The sequence below is a fragment of the Nycticebus coucang genome, chromosome 14, assembly GCF_027406575.1.
Source record: "Nycticebus coucang isolate mNycCou1 chromosome 14, mNycCou1.pri, whole genome shotgun sequence".
Classification (NCBI taxonomy): domain Eukaryota; kingdom Metazoa; phylum Chordata; class Mammalia; order Primates; family Lorisidae; genus Nycticebus; species Nycticebus coucang.
Window position 1 is genome coordinate 11,515,632 of NC_069793.1, and position 22,513 is coordinate 11,538,144.

Below are 22,513 nucleotides of genomic sequence, written 5' to 3' on the forward strand. Positions count from 1 at the left end.
CTTTGTAAAGTATATCGTATGATACTAAAATATAATTTTTTAATTTGGTTTTTAAAAGATAAAAAGAGTTGAACCCATCTCTGCAGAGAGGGAACATAGGAATATGCCCAGGAATCTTGCCTTCACTCCTGGGGCCTCTTCCTTCCCCAGCCCAAAGCCTTTCAGTCCAGACAAAGGGGATTATTTCTTTGCCTCTTGAACAGCATCTACTCTTAGACATACTGATCACTTTGGACACTGGGAGGAGGGAACTTCACACTAGAACAGTGGTTCTCAACCTTCCTAATGCCTCAGTGTATTTTCATTGTTACAAAGGGGTCATGACCTGCAGGTTGAGAACCACCGCACTAGAAGGTAAAAGCAGAATAGCAGTCAAGATGAAGGTCCAAAGGCACCTTGGGATAGGGTTAGAGGCACCACCTATGGAGAGGCTGTCAGGACTCCTTAGAAGTTTGTCAAAACCAAGATGCAGGTGGGGGGAGAATGCAGCTGGGGAACAGGCTGCAGAGGAGTTCAGATCTTTTCCATTTGGGCAGATTTTGCCTGGCTGGAGAATTTGGTTTAAAATAGTCTGGGTAAAAAAGCTAGAAGCATAATTGAAGAGTTCTACTTTCATTGGTGTCCTTATTCAGCATTGGTGCTGTTCCTTCCTTGAGGTTCAGGTGTAGTATCACCAGCCTGTTAAGCCAACTTGCTTTGGGCCTAGGCCACTGAATCTGAGCAAACATCAGCAAGATTCTGTGGAGCCAAGAGTAGGTCCCCTAAGCACCTGAACCACTATGGCCTCTCCTCAGCCTATAGAAATAGGGTCTCTTACAGCCGCAAAGAGACCCATTAGTAACAAAAGGCTCAGAGGTTACAGTAAAAGGAATGATCTCATATCCACTAACAGATGAGATAATTAGGCCCAGAGAGGAACCTCTGGTCACAGATCATGGCAGAATTAACATTTGAACTTGGCATTTTACAACTCCAAGTTCTATCTTTGATACTTTTGTTACATCCTGAAGTAAAACTGAAAAGTAAAAGTTAATTTTGACCAAATGAAGGCTGTTCATTTGTAACCCACGATGCCTATCTGTGTGTACATGGTGCCTCAGCTCCAAGTTACTATTCACTTCTGTGTGCTCACTGCTTTCTGAATATAATCACTGAAGACCCCTTTATATAAGTCCACTGGACAGAAAAAGGAAGACACATCAGGACCCTCTAGAAAACACCAAGACAAGGGTGGCAAGAGCAATATGTTCGAATGCAAGGTTGCCTTGATAACTCACCAGGTTTCATGAGCACAACTTCCTACTCGGGTGGCAATGACCTAACCTTTTGGATAATTTTTCCTTTTTGAAACATTTTCTCTTTTCAAGTCATTTCTATATTACCTAATGGTTAGCGCCCAAGAATCCTATTTGCCTAAATCTTCCTCTGCAAGCACAGTGCCTCAGAGCTAAACTACAGAGCAATTCCTCTGAATCGTCCATCCTACCAGAACAGCTCTCCGGAGCAAAAATAGAATATTTGGAGGCATAATTGACTTTCCCTGCAGTGTGCCCATACAACGTTAGATCAATGAGCAAGCAACTCCGCTTCAAAAATCAAACCATGACATACCTGACTATTCCAGGGTATAAGCTCTTAATTATAGTTAGGGGCACTGAGGCAGTACTAAGAAATCTTACCATCACTAAAGCCCTATCACCATTTCAACAGGTTTAGAATTAAACTGCTTGAATCAGAAAATGGAGCTTACACAAGTTCCGTGGCTTGGTTTAATCTAGGAAAATGTTTCATTTGTCAACAACTGCTAAGTAGGGCAGTGAATGAACCTAAGTTCTCTTCCCTCAGAATAGAACTTTTTGTGTCCACCAGTGATTTTCAAAAGAGTGCCCTAATCATGAGCTCACTGTTGGGAGACAGTTTCCCATTCTTGCTTCAAGCAGAGGCACTCTTTATAACCTGGGATTTCACCTTAAAAATGAGTTAGCTCCATTGAAAGATTTGAAAACCACTGGTTTAGTCTTCTACCTGTTTAATCTGTCAAGACATTGTCAACTTAAATATAAGAAAATTATGTAAGTGTCCTCATTAACTTGAAATGGCAGTGATGGGAATGCTAAAATTCACAAACTCAAAGGGGCCAGCTCCCCACCAAGCTTTATCAGGATTAGAAAACTTGCAAAGTTCAAAAACATTCCATCTCCCTAAGAAATAGCAATCCGCTTTGGATGTTACAAAAGGAACAAGAAAGTGGTTTCCAAAGGGCAAAGTAACTGGATGTTATAATGAAGCTGATCTGAATTGTGAGGCTTTCTCAAAGGAATTGCTTACCTCACAGAAAGTAGGTGGAAGACTTGAAATCCATTCAATTTATTAAAACTACTTTCCCAGACAGATACAGCTTCCTCTAAATGGCTTTAGTACTGGCACAGCAGCTGTGGCCATTTTGCGGGGCATAGCGCCACTTTGTGGCCACTTTCAAACCATCTCTTGTTAATAGGGCGTCATTCCAATGGGTTTGTGTGTGAAAGGGTCTCCCTCTGTTGCCCAAGCTGGGTGCAGTGGGTGCATACTGCTTTGAGCTCAAGTGATTCTCCTGCCTCAGCTTCCTGAGTAGTGAGGACTACAGGTGCACATCACCATGCCTGGCTAATTTTTAATTTTTTTTGTAGAGACATGCTCTACCTATTTTGCCCAGGCTTGTCTTAAACTCCTGCCACAAGCAATCTTCTGGCCTTAGTCTCCCACACTGTTGGAATTACAGGCACAAACCAAAGCACTCAGCCTCCAGCATGTTACTTAATTAAAAAGGAGAACATTACATTCTACCTGGAGCCTGGGGCACTTGAGATATTTTCAAATGCTCTCAAAAAACAGGACACTTTGGTTATTTTTATAAATTTATTGGCTTTTTTCTCTTCATAACTTGAAAACAAAAACAGTACATGAAAACCAGTGTATTATCCCAAAGTTTCAACTCAGGTGATTGCCTCAGAAAGGCCGAAACATCACCACCTTATTCCTCTGAATAACCAACTGTACAGCCTCAAACTACATAGCAAGTTCAAGTTTCTGTCCACACCAAGACATATCCAATAATTAAATCCTTGCTGCCACCTCTGAGGGCTATGGCTCTCTGCCTGTCGTATCTCTCAGCACTTTTCCCATGTTAAGACTGGGTCTTCCTGACGACTCTTAAGTGTCAAGGCTGAGCTGGAGAGAAAAGCACAGTCTGGATCCACAATCATCTCTCACTGGTCATCAGTTGGCCAGGCAGGAAATCATTTCCATACAGTCTTTTGTCTCCAGTACGTATCTCCCTCTCCCTTCTCTAAGACTTGTTGCTATCGATCTCAGTAACAATGGATTCAGTGTCCATTAAGCTGCCTAAGAAGTGGTTTGTGTTTGAGCCTGACATACTTTCCTGAGCTAAGAGAGAAAACAAAGTACTTCTGTGGCCTCCCTGCCATTAACAAGTAAAAAATGGAAAAGCAAAAAAAAAAAAAAGAAAGAAAAAGGATGGCACCTGTGGCTCAAGGAGTAGGGCACTGGCCCCATTTACCAGAGGTGGTGGATTCAAACCCAGCCCCTGCCAAAAACTGCAAAAAAAAGGAAAAGCATACTGAGAAGGATATTATTAGTAAAGCAATGGACTCTCCTCCACACCCCCATGGAGGTTTCTCTAGCTCTAGCTCTTGAGGGTACAAGACAAATATTCTGAGGTCAAGGAGGTATTAATGGGGGAGGGGCACATTTATTTCCCCCTTTTGAACTTCCCTGCCGTCCCTGTCTTTGCCTTCTTCTTAATGGATCCCTTGGGTTCTGGCTCCTTACGCTTAACAGAAGAGAGCGAGCCAGTCACCTTGAAGAAATCATCTAAGCGGCCCTGGGTGCTGCCTTGTCGGCTCTTGCTCAGCCGCTTGACCCCACTGCGGATTCGCTCCTCAGAGAACTGCTTTTCACCACACATGAACTTGACCAGTTCTTCTTCATTTGGCTCACTCCACTTCAGCTCCACAGATTCTGGGTCCAGCACTTCAGGCTCCAAGAAGAGCTGATGGGCCTCCTTGTGGAGCCAATTTTCTGGTATGGGGTACTTGTTGGGGTCAAGCCGCCTCACAATCTCCTCGATGCTCTTGTGCTTCTGGATGAGGTCCACAGCCCGCTTGGGCCCAATGCCCCGGATACTCTCACAGTAGTCACTGCCCAGCAGGATGCACAGATCCACAAACTGCTCCTGGTTCAGGCCCAGCTCCTGCAGAATCCGGTTCAGATGGAATTCCTGGATGGGTAGCTTCTTGGCCTCACTGGCAGTCAGGTGTCGCATTAGCACAGGGCTGCCAAAGGTGAGGCAGTCCATGTCCTCGGTGGCCGCAGCATAGACTTTACCAGCCTTCACCAGGGCAGCACAGCTGGCCTCTGCCTCACTGGGTGCATCGAGGTATGGTATGCCCATGAGGCTCAACAGATGTTTGCATTCATCGTTGTGCTGCTTAGTGACCTTCACCAGCCGCTTGGTAAATTTTTCCACCTCTTCCTCAGCCCCAGCAGCCTGAGCCTGCTGCAGCTGCTTCTCTGCCTCAGCCCGCCGCTCGCTGCGTTTGGCCAGTTCACCTGACTTGAGCTGTGGCGGCTTGCCATCAAAGATATACACAGGCTTGATGCCGTTCTCCATCATGCGGATGGTGCGGTAGAACATGCCCATCAGGTGGCTAGTGGTTTCACCCTCCACGTTCTGTAGCACCTCCCCACCCTGGCGAACAGCAATTAGGAACTGATAAATGCTCATAGAGGCATCAATGGCCACCTTGCGTCCAAAGTAGCTCTTGATGTCATTCTCCCGGATGGCACTGGGGGCCACATCAGCAATTAGTTTGGCCAAGCCTTGAATCCCCATGGTAATACCAGAGGAGGAACAGCTAAAAAAGAAAGGCAAATAAGAGAAAGAAGAACTTTAAGGATACAAAAGGAGCAAGGCTTATGATGGTGCTATCTCACCAACTTCATTCCAACTTCATTCTTTAGCTAATTAAATTTAGCAAAATAGAGAAGACAAAGTTAGCACTGCAGGAGATGAAAGGATGAACAAGGTCCCCATTCTGGTTGGGTGCAGTGGTTCATGCCTGTAATCCTAGCACTCTGGGAGGCAAAGGCAGGTGGACTGCTTGAGCTCATGAGTTCCAGACCAGCCTGAGCAAAAAGCAAGACCCCATCTCTACTAAAAATAGAAAACCCCAGGCAAGAGGATTGCTTGAGCCCGAGCATTGGAGGTTGCTGTGAACTATGATGCCACAGCACTCTACCCAGGGCAACAGCTTGAGACTCTGTCTCAAAAAAAAAAGACAAGGTCTCCATTCTCAAAACATTTACAGTGTAGCAGGAGAATTTGCTCATTTAATATTAAGGCTTACTGTGTATTAAGAACTGACCTGGGTGCTTAGAGGAATAAGACACTGCTCATATTCTTTTTTTTTTTTTTTTTGTGGTTTTTGGCCAGGGCTGGGTTTGAACCCGCCACCTCCGGCATATGGGACCGGTGCCCTACTCCTTGAGCCACAGGTGCCGCCCATGACACTGCTCATATTCTAAGGCAGAGGCATTATCTATTATACAAAAAGGACTACAACATAATGTCCACATCAAGGACCAGGGAAGGCCAGAAGAAATGACTGGCTCAGCTTGAGGAACCCAGGGATCACAGTGGCAGAATTGAGCCTTGAAAGACAGGCAAATACCAGTTAAACAAATATAAAAAATATAAATGATTTGTTCTGAGTCTCTGGAGAAATCTGACTGATAAAGGGTATCTTGAAGAACGACTGGCAAATAAGAGGCAAAGAGGGATTAATGTAGCTTTCTCAAATGCTGCTGTAATCTCTTCAGCAACCCCTCAGCACAAAAGAGTTTCTACTTTTACCATGATGTTTCTAGGAGTTTTAAGTCCTTCCCCTTGTATTTTCTCTCCACATTTCACTAAGTCTGAAAAACACCACAGCTCCTACCCTACCCCAGGTCCTGATTTAGGAACCTGGCATGCTAGTCACTTAGCTAGTCACTAACTAGTCACTTAGCCCAGTATTGTACTTTTGTGGTTCAGGCCTGTCATCAACTCTTTCCTAAGGCAATGTTTCCAGACCACCTCACTATGTTTGCCATTTCTGACTAAAGTCTGCACTTTTGTTCACTTAATATTTTCTTAAAAAAAAAAAACAAAAACAAAACTAAAGTTGGAAAAGAGAACTCTTAGGTAATATCTGTGTTACGTCAGTTACATTTTAATGTGTTAAATGTATAACTATTAAAAAGGGTACTTTTGGGGTGCAATTTAAAGTCATCTTGTACTCACTGGCCATAGGTGTCCAACAATCTAAGAAGTATTTCACCAGGCCTTCTAATTGTTCCCACTCTTCCTTCGCATAGTTCTTTTTTTTTTTTTTTTTTTGGCCGGGGCTGGGTTTGAACCCACCACCTCCGGCATATGGGACCAGCGCCCTACTCCTTGAGCCACAGGCGCCACCCCGCATAGTTCTTTCTGAAGCATAAGACTCTTGTGCTCCTCCTGCCATCCACTCACCCTTCCTTCAAGAAGCATCTAATTTTAGTTCCCCTGTGAATGGGAGTGGCAAAAGCACTGGCCTTGAAGCATTTACCACCTGTGAGACATTCCTACGTCAGTAAACTGTAGTTCTCTCATCCTGCCTGTCTGGCGGGATGACTGCCAGGTTAACTGTGACAACAGCTGTAAATCTCTATTATCCCTACGTAACACCAGGTATTTTGTAAATGACCCCCACCCAGAACCCATTCAACCCGTTGCTTCATCCCTCAAGTCAGATGCTTTACTAGGATGTGTACTGAAATGACCATTCATTGTGATCTGTTTATGCTCTTGCGGCATCCAAGAGAGGCAGTCAGGATAGTGGCCTAAACGAGTAAAATTTCAAAAATGTTTCTGTCCAGAGTCTTAGTAAAAATACACCCCTACCTCATAAGGTAAAAGTTATTAACGTCTTTCTCCAAATGAAGAAAAAGGCGCGGAGGGTACTCAACTGGCCCAAGTCTCACAGCGGAAAAGTGGCAGGACCGCCTACTGCGAATCCCGCGCACTGCAGACCCGGGCTCCCTCCAGCAGCCAGCGAAGAGCGGACCTCGTCGCTCTAGGAGGCGTTTCCCATGGAGCCTTACCTGCCTTTTGGGGCACGACACCTCGGAGCCCTCCCCTTGGCGTAGCGTTCCCCAGGACAATCCCAAACTGCAATCCCTTCTCAGCCTGGCCGCCGCTCACCTCTCACTCCGCCGCCTTCCAAAGCCCGCGCTCCCGTCACGTGACCGGCCGGCCGTGCACGGCCTCCCGGGAGTGTAGTGCAGGCTCCGCCCCCTCGGACGGCTGCTCCCAGTCAGGCTGCTTGTACTGCTCTGAGAGTGTTGGTTCTCACCTCCAAGGAGAGCCAACACTCTCAGAGGCCCTGTCCTACGGTAATCCTCCTCTTGCCCCTACTCCACCCACATCAGGCCCCCGCAGGCCCCAGCTCCCGCCACACACAAAATCGCAGGACTACAATTCCCACAGTGCCTCTCGCGCGGGGCACTTCCTCTTCCGGTTACACAAGGCGCCCGCTCCGGTCGACGTGTTCTTCCGGTGGCGGAGCGGCTGCTTACCCTGTGCGGGGCAAAATGGTGAGAACGATGAAGGGAGTTCTGGACAGGGTTGCGAAGATCACTCGGGGCCTGACCCACACCGCGTTGGTCTCGCGGAGGCCTCAGACTTCGGACATCAGAGGGCTGGACGTTCCTGGAACCTCCAGCTTTGGCTGAGGGATGGGGAAAGAAAACCCTTTGCATGAACTTCTTAGGCTGAGGGCTTGATCTCAGGCTGGGCTCAGAGCTCGCGACTTCTAAAGATTAGGGGTGTGGGGTGTATTTTGAATACCTTCAAGCTTGTTATCTCTGTTACTTGTGGTCTGTTGTCTCTATTTGGAAAGTTCTTCCCCCTGCCGAACTTCCACCCATCCTGTAAGGCCCTGGGTAAATGTCATTTCTTGGTGAAGCACTTAAAGCTTTTCAGGCACTTGGCCGGTCCCTTCTGGGAGTGCCCACAACCTCTGTACAGACCTCTGGCCACGTTTCATGGACTTCTTTGTTTTCTGCCACGCCTCCTAGTGACCACCGTCTGACGTGCATCTAGCTCTGGGATGAAGTCTATTCATCTTTGTATTGCTAGTGCGACGCAGGAGGCCTGTAATTGGAGGCTCAATAAATAGCAGTGATTGTCTTTATCATTTGGGGGGGAAGGGGGACATAATTGTTTACTGAATTGAATTCCAGTGTCTCTTAGAACAATGGGGTCAGTTTACTTCTCTAGAGTTGTTATGTTCTGGATTTTAGAAGCATTGGCTGATGGGTGACAATGAAGTTAACGTTTGTACAGAGCGTTACGTTTACGGCCCTGGTTCATAGGCATTATCTCATAATCTTCCCTACAACCTCCGGAAGGAAACAAACACCTATTGAGCGATTACATTATGCTAAGCACTAAAGTAGATGCTTTCACATTCATCATCTTTCTTATATTGTAGGTCAGCCGTATGAAATAGATATCATCATAACTGCTTTCCTGAAACTCATTAAGTAGACTCGGAATTTTAACTGGTATTTTTTGCTTGTAGATCCTGATATTCCATAATAGTGTAGTGGGAAGAATATTGAATTAGAAGTTGAGATCTGGGTGACAGTCCGGGCTCTGTAACTTACTTCAAGGATTCTTAGCATAGTGTCTATAGACATGAGTCCACAAAGCTTCAGAAATTGTAGGCAAACTTTCTTTCCCAGGCAGCGAGTTCATACCTTGCTTGCATTTTTATAATGTCCCTGACCTCAGAAAATGCCAGGGGCCATTGATGTGCAGCTAATCACCTGTGTCTCAGCCTCTGACTCTCAGCTGCCCTTCTTGTCTAATATTAAAAAGATACAGTGTCAGTGGGGCAGAGTGACTCACCCCTGTAAACCTAGCACTCTGGGAGGTCAAGGGGTGTGGAATACTTGAGCTCAGGAGTTCCACTCTAGCCTGAGCAAGAGTGAGGCCCTGTCTCTACTAAAAATAGAAAAACTCAGGCAAAAGAATCTCTTGAGCCCAGGAGTTTGAGGTTGCTGTGAGCTATGATGATGCCATGGCACTCTAGCCAGGGTGACAGAGCGAGACTATCCCAAAAAGGAAAGATAAAGTGTCTCCTCAGTTTTAAGGTAGATCTGTAATTGTTCTTCCTGTATTGAATCAATTGATGTTGGTCTGAAGGATTTCCACATTTCTAGGTTGAAATAGGCTTCTAGCAGTCATAGCAGCACAAGGCTCTCTGATAACCCCACAGTCTCCCCAGGCTGAAATCATGATTCTTTGATGCCTTTAATCTCATGCCCTCCCCTAGGAGCTCGAGGCCATGAGCAGATACACCAGCCCAGTGAACCCAGCTGTCTTCCCCCATCTGACTGTGGTGCTTTTGGCCATTGGCATGTTCTTCACTGCCTGGTTCTTCGTGTATCCTTTCACTGAGCAGCCAGTAGTCTGGTATTAGTGATATTGGAAGATGAGGGAGAAACCATGCCAGGTACATGTACCCTGCCAGTTTTGTACACCACACTGGGGATGGGAGAGGGAAGGAGGGAAAAGCTGGTGATGCCCAAGGTCAGGATGTGGTCTTATTTCTCAAGTTCAGGTGAGTTCAGTTTGCTGTTGGAGGAGGGAAATTGGGGAGCTGAAGTTGGAAAAGTGGTATAGGGAAGGATTAGCTCAGGTGTCAAAGAGGTCTGAGGACTAGTCCTAGCTCCACCACTCCCAAGCTGTAGGACCTGTAGCAAGTGACCTACCTCCCCTGGGTCTTATTTTCATCCTGGGTGCTGGAGGGGTAGTATGGAGCACCATAATCCTAATCATCTCTTGGGCCCCTCTGCCTGGATGCATTGAGCCAGAAAGCATTCAGCCCGTGCTTTTCACCTCAGATGGCTACTGGCCAGGCTCCCTGCATTCTGCTGTCCATCCCTTTGCTTTGCCTTAACAGCCCTGCTCAGCTATGAGGTCACTTCTACCAAGTACACTCGAGATATCTACAAAGAGCTTCTCATCTCCTTGGTGGCCTCGCTCTTTATGGGCTTTGGAGTCCTCTTCTTGCTGCTGTGGGTCGGCATCTACGTGTGAGCTCCTGAGGGTAAGAGCTGTAGCAAGATAGCACCCTAGAGAAATTTCCCCATGCCCACATCAGCAGGGTCCAAAGGGTCTTATCTATATGACTTCTTGGTTAAAGAAGACTGACTCAGTGGAGTAGATTGGGACTAGCCATAGCCGCTGATGGAGATTTGAGCCAAGTCTGGTCTCCTTTGTCAGTTCCTAGTTCACATGATGGAAAGCCTCAATCTGGCTTTGGGATGAATTACATAAAGATATGGGTATAGGTTATACACTTACATTCTTTGTTGTTTTTTTTTGTTTGTTTTTGTTTTGAGAGAGTCTCATTATGTTGCCCTCGGTAGAGTGCCTTGGCGTCACAGCTCACAGCAACCTCAAACTCTTGGGCTTAAGCAATTCTCTAGCCTCACCCTCCCAAGTAGCTGAGACAGCCATAGGGCCTGGCTGGGTTTTTTTGTTGCATTTGTTATTGTTTAGCTGGCTCAGGCTGGGTTCAAACCTGCCAGCCTGGGTGTATGTGGCTGGTACCCTACCTACTGAGCTACAGGCACCCCTGTATACTTGCATTCTTACAAATCATGCACGAGGGTGGCGCCTGTGGCTCAAGGGAGTAGGGCACCGGCCCCATATGCCAGAGGTGGCGGGTTCAGGCCCAGCCCCAGCCAAAAACTGCAAAAAAAAAAAAAAAAAAAAAATCATGCACCAATGACTTGGATAGGCTGCTGGGAAGTAGGCTGGCTGGAAGAGGGGCAAGATCTGGGACTAAAACTTGCTGCAGATAATCACCCAAACAGGTTGCTGAGAGTCTGCTCTGGTGATTCATTCTCAAAAGAGTGTACTCATCATCCCTTGCCCTGGGAGCACAGGGGTTCAGGGAGAGAGGTGGGAAGGAGAGTCAGTGGTCTCATTTTGATGCCCCTCTCCTCTTTCAGGTACCACTCAGGCGGCTTCACTGAATCTCTGCTTTTGTAAATTAATTTTTTTTTTTTTTAATATTGCTGGAAGTGTCCCATCTGCTGCTCACAATAAAGGCAGATGTGTGACAGTCTTGTCTGGTGTTCATTGCATGGGTATAGTGCTGGGATCTATGTGGTTTTCCCAGTGTCACCCTTTCTTGTTTCTCCTCTGCCTGCCTTTCCCAGCTGCTGGGAAACCTGCTTTCTGCCTCTAACAGGTGAGGGCTGTGTGGCAGGGATATCTTGTCATTGGAATTTAAGGATCGCCTGTGTATAGGAAGGGTCTAGGCCTACTCTCTTCTGTTGTTTCTAGAACAGATCTCTAGGAGCCACACCAATTTATTCTGCCCTGGACCTATGCCCTCCCCCACCCAACATACCCATCCTTCTCTGGGCTGGGGCACCCTCACTAGGCTCAGCTTGTCCCCTAAGAAAGTTTTTCTGCTAGGTAGCTTCTTTTCATTCAGGTAGGTAGTGGCAGGTACATGGGCAGGTGGAGGTGTGTCTAGGGGAGGGGCTGCTGGGTCCATTCCCAGCCCTAGTATAGAAACTAAGAAAGATAAGGGGTATGAAGTACCCTGTTTCCCCGAAAATAAGACAGTGTATGTGTCTTATTTTAAGGTGTGCTCCCAAAGATGCGCTAGGTCTTATTTTCAGGGGACATCTTATTTTCGGAGGATGTCTTATTTTTGGGGAAACAAGGTATCAATCTGGCTTGTGGCCCTGGAGATTCCGGACTTCTCAAAAAGACATTTGAGTTCCAACTGATCCCAGCCTTACAGGTAACTTCCTCTCCCACCAGACCAATTCCAGTAAGAGACAGGGAGGCAAGCTCAGATACAAAGCAGTATTTATACATTTATTTATATATGTATATTTACTTCAGAAGAAAAGAACAGTTGGGGGAGGGCAGGAAGCAAGCAGGCTCAGGACTGCCTTCCTCTGCCCACCGCAGAGTCAAAAGTTGGTACATGATATAAATATGAATCAGCGCTCAGGGAAGGGAACTGGTAGTTAACTGGGAGAGGTGCTCTATGCACATGCAGGCTTCTAAGGGGGAGTGGTGGGGGCAGGGGATTTGCAGGGGGAGGCTCTATGTACAGCTTAAAGCTAGGGGAGATCAGGCCAGAGGAAAGGGGAGGGAGACGAGGAGGGGTGGCCTGCTGGGCCCCACGTTGGGGCTGGAGGTGAGACCCCCACATCCTAGTACCAGCATGGCAGTTGGCAGCCTCCAATAGGCAGCCCCCTCGCCTTCCCTGAGTCTCTTTTACCATGGGCTTATTAAGGCAACTTTGGTCCAAGGTTGACCCCCTCAAGCAGCTTTGGAGTCCCAGCCTGGCCCAACCCCTACACTGAGGATCCCTCCCCAGGCATGGAAACAGAGCCAGCTGCTAATGGGGCTGGGACTACAGTGCGTCTCACGGACTCCAGAAGGGCAGAGGAGGGTCACTTTCCAGTTAAGGACTGAAGGGCTAGGTCCAAGAACGCGTATCCACAGGGAAGAAGCCAGAGAGTCCTATTATGAGGGGCGGGGCTCAACGTTTAAGGCATTGCTGAGAGGATTCCCCTGGGGCAGGAGGGAGCCAGTGTAGGCCCCCTGAAGGGCGTGGGGACTCAAATTCCTATGACAAGAGTGAGGGAGTGCAGCCCGGTTGGGCAGGAGGCTGCAGGCAGGGTATCCCTATATACTCTGGTGCTTCCTATCTTGAGGATAAGTGCTCTGAGATCAATGCAGAAGGGAGTCCGGCAGTTCATAGGCTTCAAGGAATTCAGCCCCTCCCCCCAAAGGCCTCCCATTCAAAGCTGAGAATGAGAGGTAGGAGGGAGTGAGGCTTGGTACCTGAAGATCTGGCAGAGTGCCACAAGCCATGGATGGTAATTCCCTTTCCTGTTTCTGGGCCTGTGGCAGATATGGCTGAACAACAACCACATTCCTTCCATGAGCCTGGGCATGGCCTCAGAATGCTCCGGGCACCACTATTAAATGTTGAGGTTGGCACTTGAGATAAAACCTCTTCCCTAACCCAAGCCTACCATTCCTGTTCCTTGGAGGGATGGACAGACAGGGCCTATGGCCGAGCGTGGATCCCTCCAGCTTGACTCCAGCAAGGGAGCCTTTGATTTGTGGAGATGAGGCCACCAGCAGACAAGAATGGAGGGAGAGACCAGAGTCTTGGTGCTCAGGAGTGGGAGCGGTGTCTCTGAGGCTCCCTAGGAGCAAGGAACCGCTCTGGCCTGCTGTGGGCTTGATAGCCCTGTCCTTCCACTCTTTCCTGCCCTGCTCTAAGTGCATTTAGTAATTACTTCATTAATAACAGCAAAAGCTATTGGCATCTCTCTGCCGGCCAAGACCAGCCTGCTGCTTGCAGGGTTCCAGCTCCTCTGCTCAGCAAGAATGATGTGGTCACCAATACCACTGTGAAGCTCTGGACACTCCCAGGAACACAGGTAGTGGGCCAGCAACACTGTCTAGGGGGTCATAGGGAACTTTCTCTTCTGGGATGTTCCAAGTTCAAGGATCTAAGGCTTATTTAGCTATTGGTTCTGTCCTGTGAAGGGCTGAGAGTGGCTTCACCAGGCACTAAGTGGACTTAAGGCACAAAGTCAGTCTCTGACCCATCCGGGGCTGCCCTTGGCTACCCTGGGTGTTTGGGGGAGCCAACTGCCTGGTCCACACTTAAAGCTTAAAATTCCAAGTCTAGGTAACAGTCAAACCCCAAAAGGTGCAGTACCAAGCTGTCTCCCATGGAGCAGCTTTCAGGGGGAAAGCTGTCTGTCCTCCATTGACTCACAGGGGTCCAGCCAAGTTTTTTAGGGCTGGATCCAGGCCCTCAGCTGACCACAAAGGCAGGCAGGTCCTCGTAGTTCCCAGTCTCAAATAGGGAGGCAGAGGAGAGTGGGCTCTGGACAGATCAGGGTCACAGCTTCCCCTTGCCTCCAGTGCACCTGAAGCCAGCCTTCTAACCACCATATCTGGACAGATGTGAACTGGTGCAGAGGAGGTGGCAGGCAGGAAGGTCCAGAAAGTCTGTCTCTCCAGCTGCCTCTGCTATGTGAGGGCCGACCAGCTGGAACAGCAACTCCAGTGTGAAGACTTCCAGTTTCCCCAGTCTTGGGGCAGGCCAGTGTATAGCAGAGCTGGCTGGCAGCAGGCTCCAGTGTAACGCCATTGCATCCAGTGTGAGAGGAGTGTGCAAGGACCCCTGGGCCCTGGTGTGGTGCCACCTCAGGAGGGCAGCTCAGTCGCACAAGCGGTAGAAGCGGAAGTAGTAGTCTGTGGCTGGCCAGGCAAGGGCCTCTGTGCTGCAGTTGGCCTGGCCCTGGAGGGAAGGGCAGTGGGAATGGGTGAGGCAGCTCTAGGGGTACAGGGCAGGTGACACTCCCCTGCTGATGTTGCTTGATACTGTGCTCCAAGTCCTGTCACGTGCTCTGCAAACCCCCATTCATTCCCAAGCCCCACACTACAGATAGAGGAGCCTGGACCTCTGTGGGAGGTGGGGTACCATGCTCACCAGCAGTGCCACCCGGAAGTGGTAGGTGAATTCACCAAATGATAGGATGGTCACTGGCCACTGGTGAGAGATGCCCTGGATAGAGAAGGGAAAGAGGTCAGGGGCCCTCTGCCCCATCCCAACTAGCATCCCCCTACCACTGTCCCCTTACCCACTGTGCTCCCAGCACGTCCAAGTATCATTAACCCCACCCTCACTATAATCCAGTGACGCTTGTGCTGCTCCTAGCCCCATGGCATAGATGAGTAAACTGAGTCACCAACAAAGCACATGGTGTGGCAGAGCTAAGATTCACACCCACTTCTGTCTGGCTCTCTCCTTCACAGGGGAGTGCAAGGCTGGAGGTAGCATGCCCATCTCCTACCTGAGGCTTTGGCTTTACCTCTGTCTGTGGGCTCAGGTCAGACCTGAGCACCATGACTAATATGTGTCCAGCTGGGCTCCTTCTGCTGCCTACAGGGCCTCTGCCTCTCTGGAACACTCACAGACCTGCCTCCTGCACGTCTTTTCTCCCTCACTAGAGAGTGTGGTTCTTGGAGGTCAAAGCTGTTTCTACTCCACCTCTGTCTCCCCTGCAGCTGGGCCCAGCACAGGCCTGGGACAAAGTGGCCCCAGTAGTTATTTGCTGAGCAAACACATGAAGGAGTGAGAAGAGGTATCACTACTTCCATTGTCCTAAGAGTCTTCTCCATGGTCTTTCAGGCCCAAAGAGAAACTAGTGGTCCATCAACACCAGAGAGTTGTTAACATTTGGTTATGTGGCCAGGGAGGAGCTGGACAGTGACAGAGTCTAGCCATCCATTTCTCTCAGACCAAGAGGCAGCCCCCACACAGAGCCTGAGGGGTCTTCTGATATCGTAGGGTGAACTATGCCAAATTCCCATGAGGTCAGGGCCCCCTCCTACCTCTGTAGGCTCCTTTAACTCTCCTCTGTGCCTTTCAGTCCTCCCTGCTGCATGCTCCCAAGACTCCCACCATTCCTATCACCGAGCTTATCCTGCTTAGTCCCTGCAAGGCTGTTTCCTTCCCTAAGACTCCATCATGGCCCACCCAGGTAGGCGAGTAGTAGAATGGACACGTACAGGCTTGCCCCCTCCCTGGGGCGCAGAGGCCTGGCCCTAGGGTGTCCCTTATGGAAATACCTTCCCTCTGACTCCTGGCTCCCTCTCCTCACCACTCAGGGGCCCAGTTATGCCCGGGGAGAGGAAGCTCAGGCCTGGCCAGCCCGCAGCTTCCCAGTCCCACCTACCTGAGTGTCCTGATGGGTGTAGAGATGCTGTGGAAAGGTCCCTTCCTCACACGGCTCCCCTTTTGACATCAGGCTGCACAGCACCACCGACACAGGGGAAGAGGAGCTGGGGACAGGCCCAATTAGTAGGGAAATGGGTTTTGGAAGCCCTCAACCCCAACCCCACCCCTGAAACAAGCTACTGAATCCTCACACAGCCCAAAAGCAATGTATAACAACTAAGGTCCTCCTGGGTACAAACCCTCCCCATCCACCATCCCATATAGTCCTCCCATCCCGTGAGAGGCAAGGGTCATTTAACCAGTTAGCCACAATGGCAATGAAGTTAGCATCCTTCCTCAGCCCCCTCCCCCAAGTTGTCTGGGTCCACCATATAGGAAACCTACTGGGCCCTTGGGCTGGCCTTAGACCTGGCCAGCCTAAGGCTCTGCAGCTGCTTCTCCCTGGCTCCCCTCCAATGCCCCCACACCCCCACTCACTTCATCTGTAGGGTCAGGCTGAGGTGCAGTGGGGTACTGCTGCTGACAGGTATGTGGTAGGTGAAGTTTCCAGGCCTGAAGGGGCAAAGCTGTGCTTTAGCCTAAGACCATTCTGCCAAAGCCTCCCCCATTGGCTCCTCAGCCCCTAGTCTGGACAGGAGACCTTCAGAGGCCTGGAAAGGGTCTTCCCTGTGGGGTAGGGTTCTCCCTGAGTGGGGCAAGATCTGGGCGTCCACACTGCCTGGGCTCATGTCATCTGAGGGGACCTCCCTGGAGTGAAGGGCAAGAGCCCAGCCCACCTGCAGGCATCCCCAGGAGCACAATACTGGGAGGTGATGGGCATTGAATTCTCCAGCACCTGGATGGAGGTCAGGGAGGGTACTGGGTCTGAAAGGAGAAAGGCTTTTGGGAAGGAAGGAAGGTGATAAGAGAGAACACAAATGAGAAGCAGTCAAGTCTTTCCTTACCAGACTTGGATCAGGCACTCATACTTAGTATGAATAAGTTTTGGGTTATTCTTTTTTTTGAGACAATCTCACTTTGTCACCCTGGGTAGAGTGCTGTAGCGTCACAGCTCACAGCAACCTCAAACTCTTGGGCTTAAGCGATTCTCTTGCCTCAGTCTCCCAAGTAGTTGGGACTACAGGCGCCTGCCACAATGCCCAGCTATTTTTTTGTTGCAGTTGTCATTGTTTAGCTGGCCTGGGCTGGGTTCGAACCCGCCAGCCTTGGTGCATATAGCCAGCACCATAACCACTGTGCTACAGTTGCCGAGCCAGGTAATTCTTTCCAGACCCCCACCGTGACTGGGGTTGCACCACACCCCTTCACCAATAGCCCCAGGACTAGCCAGTCTCTATGAGCTTGAGGTCTGCTCCTCAACCGAACTGGAACACCCAGAAGCAGGGATGGGTCTTCCACATCCCTTGCCAGCAGTGTGCAGGAACACAAGCCTCAATTCCTGGGCACAAATCTCTCCTTGGTTCTGAGTTCAGTGACATTACAGTGACAGCCTGGAATTAGCCATGGCCCTAGGGAACCAACAGTTAGACATCTACCAGCAAGCCACTACTTATAGCCCTCACTGAACAAGTACACTGCAGACATGCTGGCTGGATAGGAGGTGGGAGACACGAGGCTTTCTTGCCCATCATCATTTACCATCCTAGGCTTGCTGCTGCCTAACCACTCCACCCAGAAAGGACGAAGCTGGGGCCACTGGACATTTGCTGCCATATGAGGCACAACCCAGGGACCCAAGGCACCCCAGAATACCCTATGCAGCCAGGGACAGGCATCAGATACAGACAAGATGAGTCCCTTCTGGTCAAACTCCCAATGCCCTTCAAAGACTCAGCTCCAATGTCACTTCCTCCCTGATCACCTCCCCACCTTAGCCCAGATTAAGTGCCCTCTGCAGTCCCAAAGCTACCTGCCTATCCCTTCAGAGCCTCATCACACTGCTGTGCTTTCATCTCTGCAAGCTCTTTAAGGGTAGGGACATGTCTGTCTTCATCACCCCCCGTGCCCGGGCCAGAGCCAGCCATAGAATAGCAGTCCAGGAAATGGCTGATTGGTGAGATTGTCCCCTTGAAGCTTCCCCATCACTTTGAACTTCAATCCCTGCAAAGTTTCTACAAAACCTACTAAATAAAATTTGAGGAGGAGGTTCAAATCTTAGAGCAGAGCTACCTGGTTGAAGCCAGGAAGGCTCCCTGCCTCCCAGGATAGCCCCTGGGGAATCTTGAAGGAACCCTGTGTAAAAACTTCTGCAATACAAGGTTCTCTAGCTTTGTTAAAACCAAAGGTCTGAGGTTTGGGCAAAAGTCTGGGGTAGGCCATACAGTACCCTCCCTGGCATGGTGAAGGCTCCAGGCAGACCTGAGACAAATACCAGCTCTGCTGATGCTAGCCTGGGCAACCTTGGGCAAGTCACTTCTCCTGAGTCTCCATTTTTTTTTTTTTTTGAGTCTCCATTTTTTTATCTGAACAATGGGACAATTCCTTTCTTGCAGGAGCATTGTGAAGATTAAATGAGACCACCTTATAGAAAGTTCCTGGCCTGGTTCCTGATACTTAATACTTGCTCAGCAAATGCCTGTTGACTGACAATTCTGCATCTAAGCAGTCATGTGATGGAGCTGAAATGAACCCTGGCCAGTGAGCCTTGCTGGGCAGGGTTGGAGGGTACTAGGGTGAGCCAAGTACCTGGCTGTCCCTGGGCCTGAGTGTACCAAGCAGGGCCCAGGCTAGGCTGTGGGGCCCCTCGGCGAGCCCGGCCATGGAGATTGAGTCTGGGGCTGTTTTTGGTTTTGCCCTGCCACCCTGGAAAGGGAACTGGAGGGCTGGCCACAGGCTCCAGGCTCTTGGAATGCTTTGAGTGGCCAATCCCATTGGCTGAAAAGCCCCAGGACTTGGCTTTGATGTTGGTGACCGGCAGCAGGGCCATCTGACTGGGGCCTGTGGATAAAACAAGGGACAGGCTAAGAAGGAGCTAGCTGCTTCCTATCTAGCTTATCTCTAGGACCCCAATGGACTGAGTAAACCCAATCTGTCTCTTGGTCCCTGCCAGGGAACTCTTCTGTCTTTCTCTAGAGCAGTGGTTCTCAACCTGTGGGTACTAAAGGGCCGCAACATTAGAAGGTTGAGAACCACTGCTCTAGAGCCTCATTCTGGGCTCTAAGAGGCTCCCCACCAATGACTCTTTGGGGCATTTCTCTGAACTCAGATACAGCCTCCTCTACCCCCAAACCCAAGCCTTAGCCCCAAGAGAGCCATACCTGAGCGGTTGGTAGTGGGGATGGGACTGGGGCTGAGACCACGGCCATGGTTTAAGCTGGGACCAAGACCAGGGGCAGTAGCAGGGCTAGAGGTGTGTGAGGAGCAGCAGACAACAGGGCAGGGGTGGCTGGAACATAGGTCCAAGGCGCGGACAGCAGGACCTGGGGCCAAGCTGGTCAGGCTGGTAGTAACTGAGGAGGCCAGAGGCTATATGAGCTAGAGGTGGGCAGCAGAGCCCCCAGCCCAGAATACAGCCACCTCCGCTCCCAGCCCATGCCTGCCCAGACACATACCCAGCAGCAAAGAGGGCTGTATGCCTGGCAGCCCAGTGGTCACAGGGGACTGTCGGAGCTGAGTGGTCCCAAAGCTCTGGCTGGACCTGCTGGGGAAGGGTGGGCTAAGCTCAGAATAGCTAGAGGACCCCTAGGGGGGAAGCCTGGGAGTCCTGGGGAAGCAGGAGGGCAAGAGGTGGCGGAGAGGGAAGGGGAAGGAGGCAAGAAGAAGGGTAGCAGGAGCCAGAGGAGGGAGGGCGCTTGTCAGCACATACCATGGGCACATGGCCTCACTCCCCCCAGGTTGCTGGGGCCGGAGCAGGGCCAGGAGACAGGAAGTGGACACGGCAAAAGAGCTAAGGGGCAGCAGAGAGGCAAAGGGTAAGATAGGCACAGAGGAGAAGAGAACAGAAGACACAGTCAGAGGTGTCCCCAGGAGCTAGGGTGACAGTAGGCTGACAGAGCCCAAGGCCCCACCCTGGCCTTCCTTCCTCCCACCCCATTCCAACCCGGGCCCCTGACTCTGATGCCGAGTTCCCTGGAGGAGCACTGAACAGGCCAGACAGCAGCATCTAAGTCAGCAGGCCTGGGAAGGGCTGCCCCCACCCCCGCCAGAGACCCTCCTAAGCCACCCTCACAGGTCCCAGCAGGCTGAAAGCCTGAGGTTGAGCCCCTTCAGAAGAAAGCCTCCATGGTTCTCCTGACCTTGGATTGCCCACCAATGCCCCACCAGGGACATACCCATCAGTGTCTACCAGGTCTTCTTCAGTGCGCAGGCTCAGCACATATAGTGTAGACATGGACACCACGCTGGGAGCCACATAAAAGTGTCACTGTTAGAGCTGGAGCCACCATCCATTGCTCCCTCTCCAGGCCAGGCCTGTGGTCCTTAGCCCCAGTGCTGGGCTCCCAGGTGATGCCTACAAATGGGTCTCCGCAGCTCCAGTGGGAAGGGCATGGAACAAGGCCCACCTTCCCTGAGACCTCAACTACTTGAGCTCCCAAACTATGTTCTCCTCTTTCCCCAAGCCTAGAGGACCACTAGGGTTGAGCAGCTGACCCCAATGGGTAGCTTAACTTTCCTAGTCAGGCACCTCCAGGGCATGGGACATAAGTCACCTGAAGGCCATGACCACCACCAGGGCAATGATGGTTCCCTGCAGGAAGCGTGGGCTGATGCAGGCCTGGTCTGGGACCACGGATGATGCCTGAGGACCAAGAGGAAAAAAGGAAGACACAGAAGAGGGCCATGGCCTTACCCTTAGAGGGGGCTTTGCCAGAGGAGGGCTGCTAAGGACCACCCAATCCCCCGGGAGGACACAGCGGGAGGAAGGAGAAATGGGGGTTCAAGGGCTACAGGGTCAGAAGGAGAGAAAGGAAGCGCCCGGAGTCAGTGCGGCCAGAGAGATGTGAGGTGGGAAGAGGGCCGTGCAGGAGGGAAGCCCAGGTCTGACCTGCCTCCCCTCCCTGCTCACCCTCACCTTGCTGGCCACTTTGGGTGGCCTCTTCTTGTGAGGGACACTGCCAGCCCGGCTGAACTGGCTCCCTGTGTGGCTGCAGCAAGAGTGCCAGGGTCAGGGGTGCTCTGGGAAGGGGGTCTTTCCCCACCTCACCCCACCCCCCCACCTGAAGGCGCCTGAGCTGCCGGTGGACTTGAGGCTGTCGAGTCGCCGCAGTTTGGCCAGCTTGTGGCTCCAGCGCTCTAGCTCATCGATGCGTGTCTCCAGGTTGTCCGTCAGCTTGCACAGCTCCTTCACAGCACCCACATTCTCCATGAAGATGCGCTCCTGCCATGGGCCACAGTCAGTGCAGGAGCCCCAGGGCTCCGGCCATCAGGCAGCAGGAGGGAAGCCCCTCTGAGCCTCTCTACCTGGGTCAGCCCCTCTTTCAGGCCAGCCTGGGCTCCACAACTCCCATGCTTGCCTCCAAACAGCATTCCACCTACACACCTTTGCCTAGGCTGTCCCTACCTGAATGGCCCTTCCCACTCCCTGTCAGAAATCTCTGTCCTCAGAGGCTCCCTGAGCCTAACGGCTTCAGCCCTCAGAACTGCCCCTCCTGATGACAATGGTATCTCAGACTTCAGCACTTCACTATTCAGCTGAGGTGGAAACATATCACATGCCTCCTTGGTGCCCAGCCTCATGCCAGGTAGGTTACAAAGTTCACCCCCACAACAAACCACGACGTTAAGCCTTGCAGTAACCATATGGGAATGTCTTAACGGTTCTACAACTGCCCTTGTTTTACCTAGGGTGGGGAGAGATCAGGTTCCTCTAGCCCTCAGTCACAGCCTCCAGTGGCCAATCCCCACCACCCACCCCATTCCCTGTGGGATGGGCAGGTGGCCCTGGAGACAGCATGAGAGGAGACCGGACTGCTCCAGCCTTGCTGTGGAGGAGATGAGTGCTGCCCAGCCAGCCGGCCCCTCACCCCAGCTTTCTCCAGTCCCCCACCCGCAGACCTTGTTCACCACCAGGAAGTTCTCTATGGTTTTCCCGTTGGCAAAGACCATGTCTCCTGTGTCCTTCACAGCCTCAGGCAGGATATCCTTCACCTCCTGAGCGATGACACCTGGTGAGGAAGAAGCCAGGATATGCATGTGGGGTGGGGGAGTGTAAGAAGGGGTGTATTGCACAGGTTTGGGGAGGATGAAGTTCTAGGGCCTAGAGATTTAGATTCCAAAGAGCCCTAGATCAAGGAGCTCCAATGAACAAGTGTTCACAGTGTCACAATTCCAGGGCTCAAGGTGTAGAATTCCCAAGCTGGGGCAGGGGCTGGCTCCTGGGAGAAAGGATCCCAAGAGGAAGGGATCAGGGTTCCAGGAGACTGAAGGCAGGATTCACCTAGGGGGCCTCAATTCTCGGACTTCTGGTGCCCAGGGGTGAGGTTCTAGGGACCTGGGGAGGCCTGATATTCCAGAGGCTGGAGGGGCAAGACTCCTAGAGGGCGTGATTCCCCGGGGGTTGAGTTGCAGGAGTAGAGAGGAAGGGTTTTTGGCAGTAGGATTTCTAGGACACAGGGGGCGGGGTCATAGAGGTCCGAGGTTACTGAGTTCCCGGACCCCAGGTCACACCGGGCTGGTCCTAA

General features: G+C 50.9%; 3 protein-coding genes across 14 annotated transcripts in view; 1 reads left to right on the forward strand and 2 right to left on the reverse strand.

Annotated features, from left to right (window-relative positions):
* Positions 1–2,888: 2,888 nt before the first annotated feature.
* FEN1 (flap structure-specific endonuclease 1) lies at positions 2,889–7,421 on the reverse strand. 2 transcript variants are annotated; one of them, XM_053562070.1, is made up of 2 exons: positions 7,283–7,421; positions 2,889–4,916 (listed from the first exon to the last, which is right to left on the reverse strand). In XM_053562070.1, exon 2 carries the CDS (start codon positions 4,892–4,894, stop codon positions 3,752–3,754), a length of 1,143 nt encoding a protein of 380 aa, XP_053418045.1. In that variant the 5' UTR covers positions 4,895–4,916; positions 7,283–7,421; the 3' UTR covers positions 2,889–3,751. The 2 variants fall into 2 exon arrangements, with proteins under 2 accessions (XP_053418045.1, XP_053418043.1); XM_053562068.1 differs by having other exon boundaries at positions 7,183–7,371.
* A 16-nt stretch (positions 7,422–7,437) lies between these two features.
* TMEM258 (transmembrane protein 258) lies at positions 7,438–11,213 on the forward strand. Of its 2 annotated transcripts, XM_053562072.1 has the most exons (4): positions 7,438–7,674; positions 9,420–9,529; positions 10,060–10,196; positions 11,107–11,213. In XM_053562072.1, the coding sequence occupies exons 1-3, from the start codon at positions 7,672–7,674 to the stop codon at positions 10,184–10,186; spliced, it is 240 nt and encodes a 79-aa protein (XP_053418047.1). In that variant the 5' UTR covers positions 7,438–7,671; the 3' UTR covers positions 10,187–10,196; positions 11,107–11,213. The 2 variants fall into 2 exon arrangements, with proteins under 2 accessions (XP_053418047.1, XP_053418046.1); XM_053562071.1 differs by lacking the exon at positions 11,107–11,213 and having other exon boundaries at positions 7,571–7,674; positions 10,060–10,200.
* Positions 11,214–11,970: 757 nt separating this feature from the next.
* Positions 11,971–22,513, reverse strand: part of MYRF (myelin regulatory factor) — a 32,964-nt gene continuing 22,421 nt past the window's right edge. For 4 of the 10 annotated variants that reach the window (XM_053562081.1, XM_053562073.1, XM_053562083.1 and 1 more), the window contains 14 exons: positions 21,888–21,997; positions 21,050–21,210; positions 20,905–20,977; positions 20,543–20,631; positions 20,165–20,233; positions 19,699–19,779; positions 19,445–19,533; positions 19,151–19,342; positions 18,579–18,830; positions 16,670–16,772; positions 16,371–16,445; positions 15,892–15,997; positions 14,643–14,717; positions 11,971–14,450 (listed from right to left, as the gene is read on the reverse strand). In XM_053562081.1, coding sequence (XP_053418056.1) covers positions 14,370–14,450; positions 14,643–14,717; positions 15,892–15,997; positions 16,371–16,445; positions 16,670–16,772; positions 18,579–18,830; positions 19,151–19,342; positions 19,445–19,533; positions 19,699–19,779; positions 20,165–20,233; positions 20,543–20,631; positions 20,905–20,977; positions 21,050–21,210; positions 21,888–21,997 — 1,556 coding nt within the window. In that variant the 3' untranslated portion in view covers positions 11,971–14,369. The remainder of the gene's footprint in view (positions 14,451–14,642; positions 14,718–15,891; positions 15,998–16,370; positions 16,446–16,669; positions 16,773–18,578; positions 18,831–19,150; positions 19,343–19,444; positions 19,534–19,698; positions 19,780–20,164; positions 20,234–20,542; positions 20,632–20,904; positions 20,978–21,049; positions 21,211–21,887; positions 21,998–22,513) is intronic. The other 6 variants (XM_053562076.1, XM_053562074.1, XM_053562075.1 and 3 more) reach the window with 6 other exon arrangements.

What these genes read in the sequence shown, in the direction of transcription:
- TMEM258 (XM_053562072.1), top strand. An exon ending in TTCACTGCCTGGTTCTTCGT is followed by an intron (nt 9,530 to 10,059) that starts GTATCCTTTCAC and finishes AGCCCTGCTCAG; the next exon opens with CTATGAGGTCACTTCTACCA.
- FEN1 (XM_053562070.1), bottom strand. Translation starts at nt 4,894, where the DNA reads ATGGGGATTCAAGGCTTGGCCAAACTAATTGCTGATGTGGCCCCCAGT.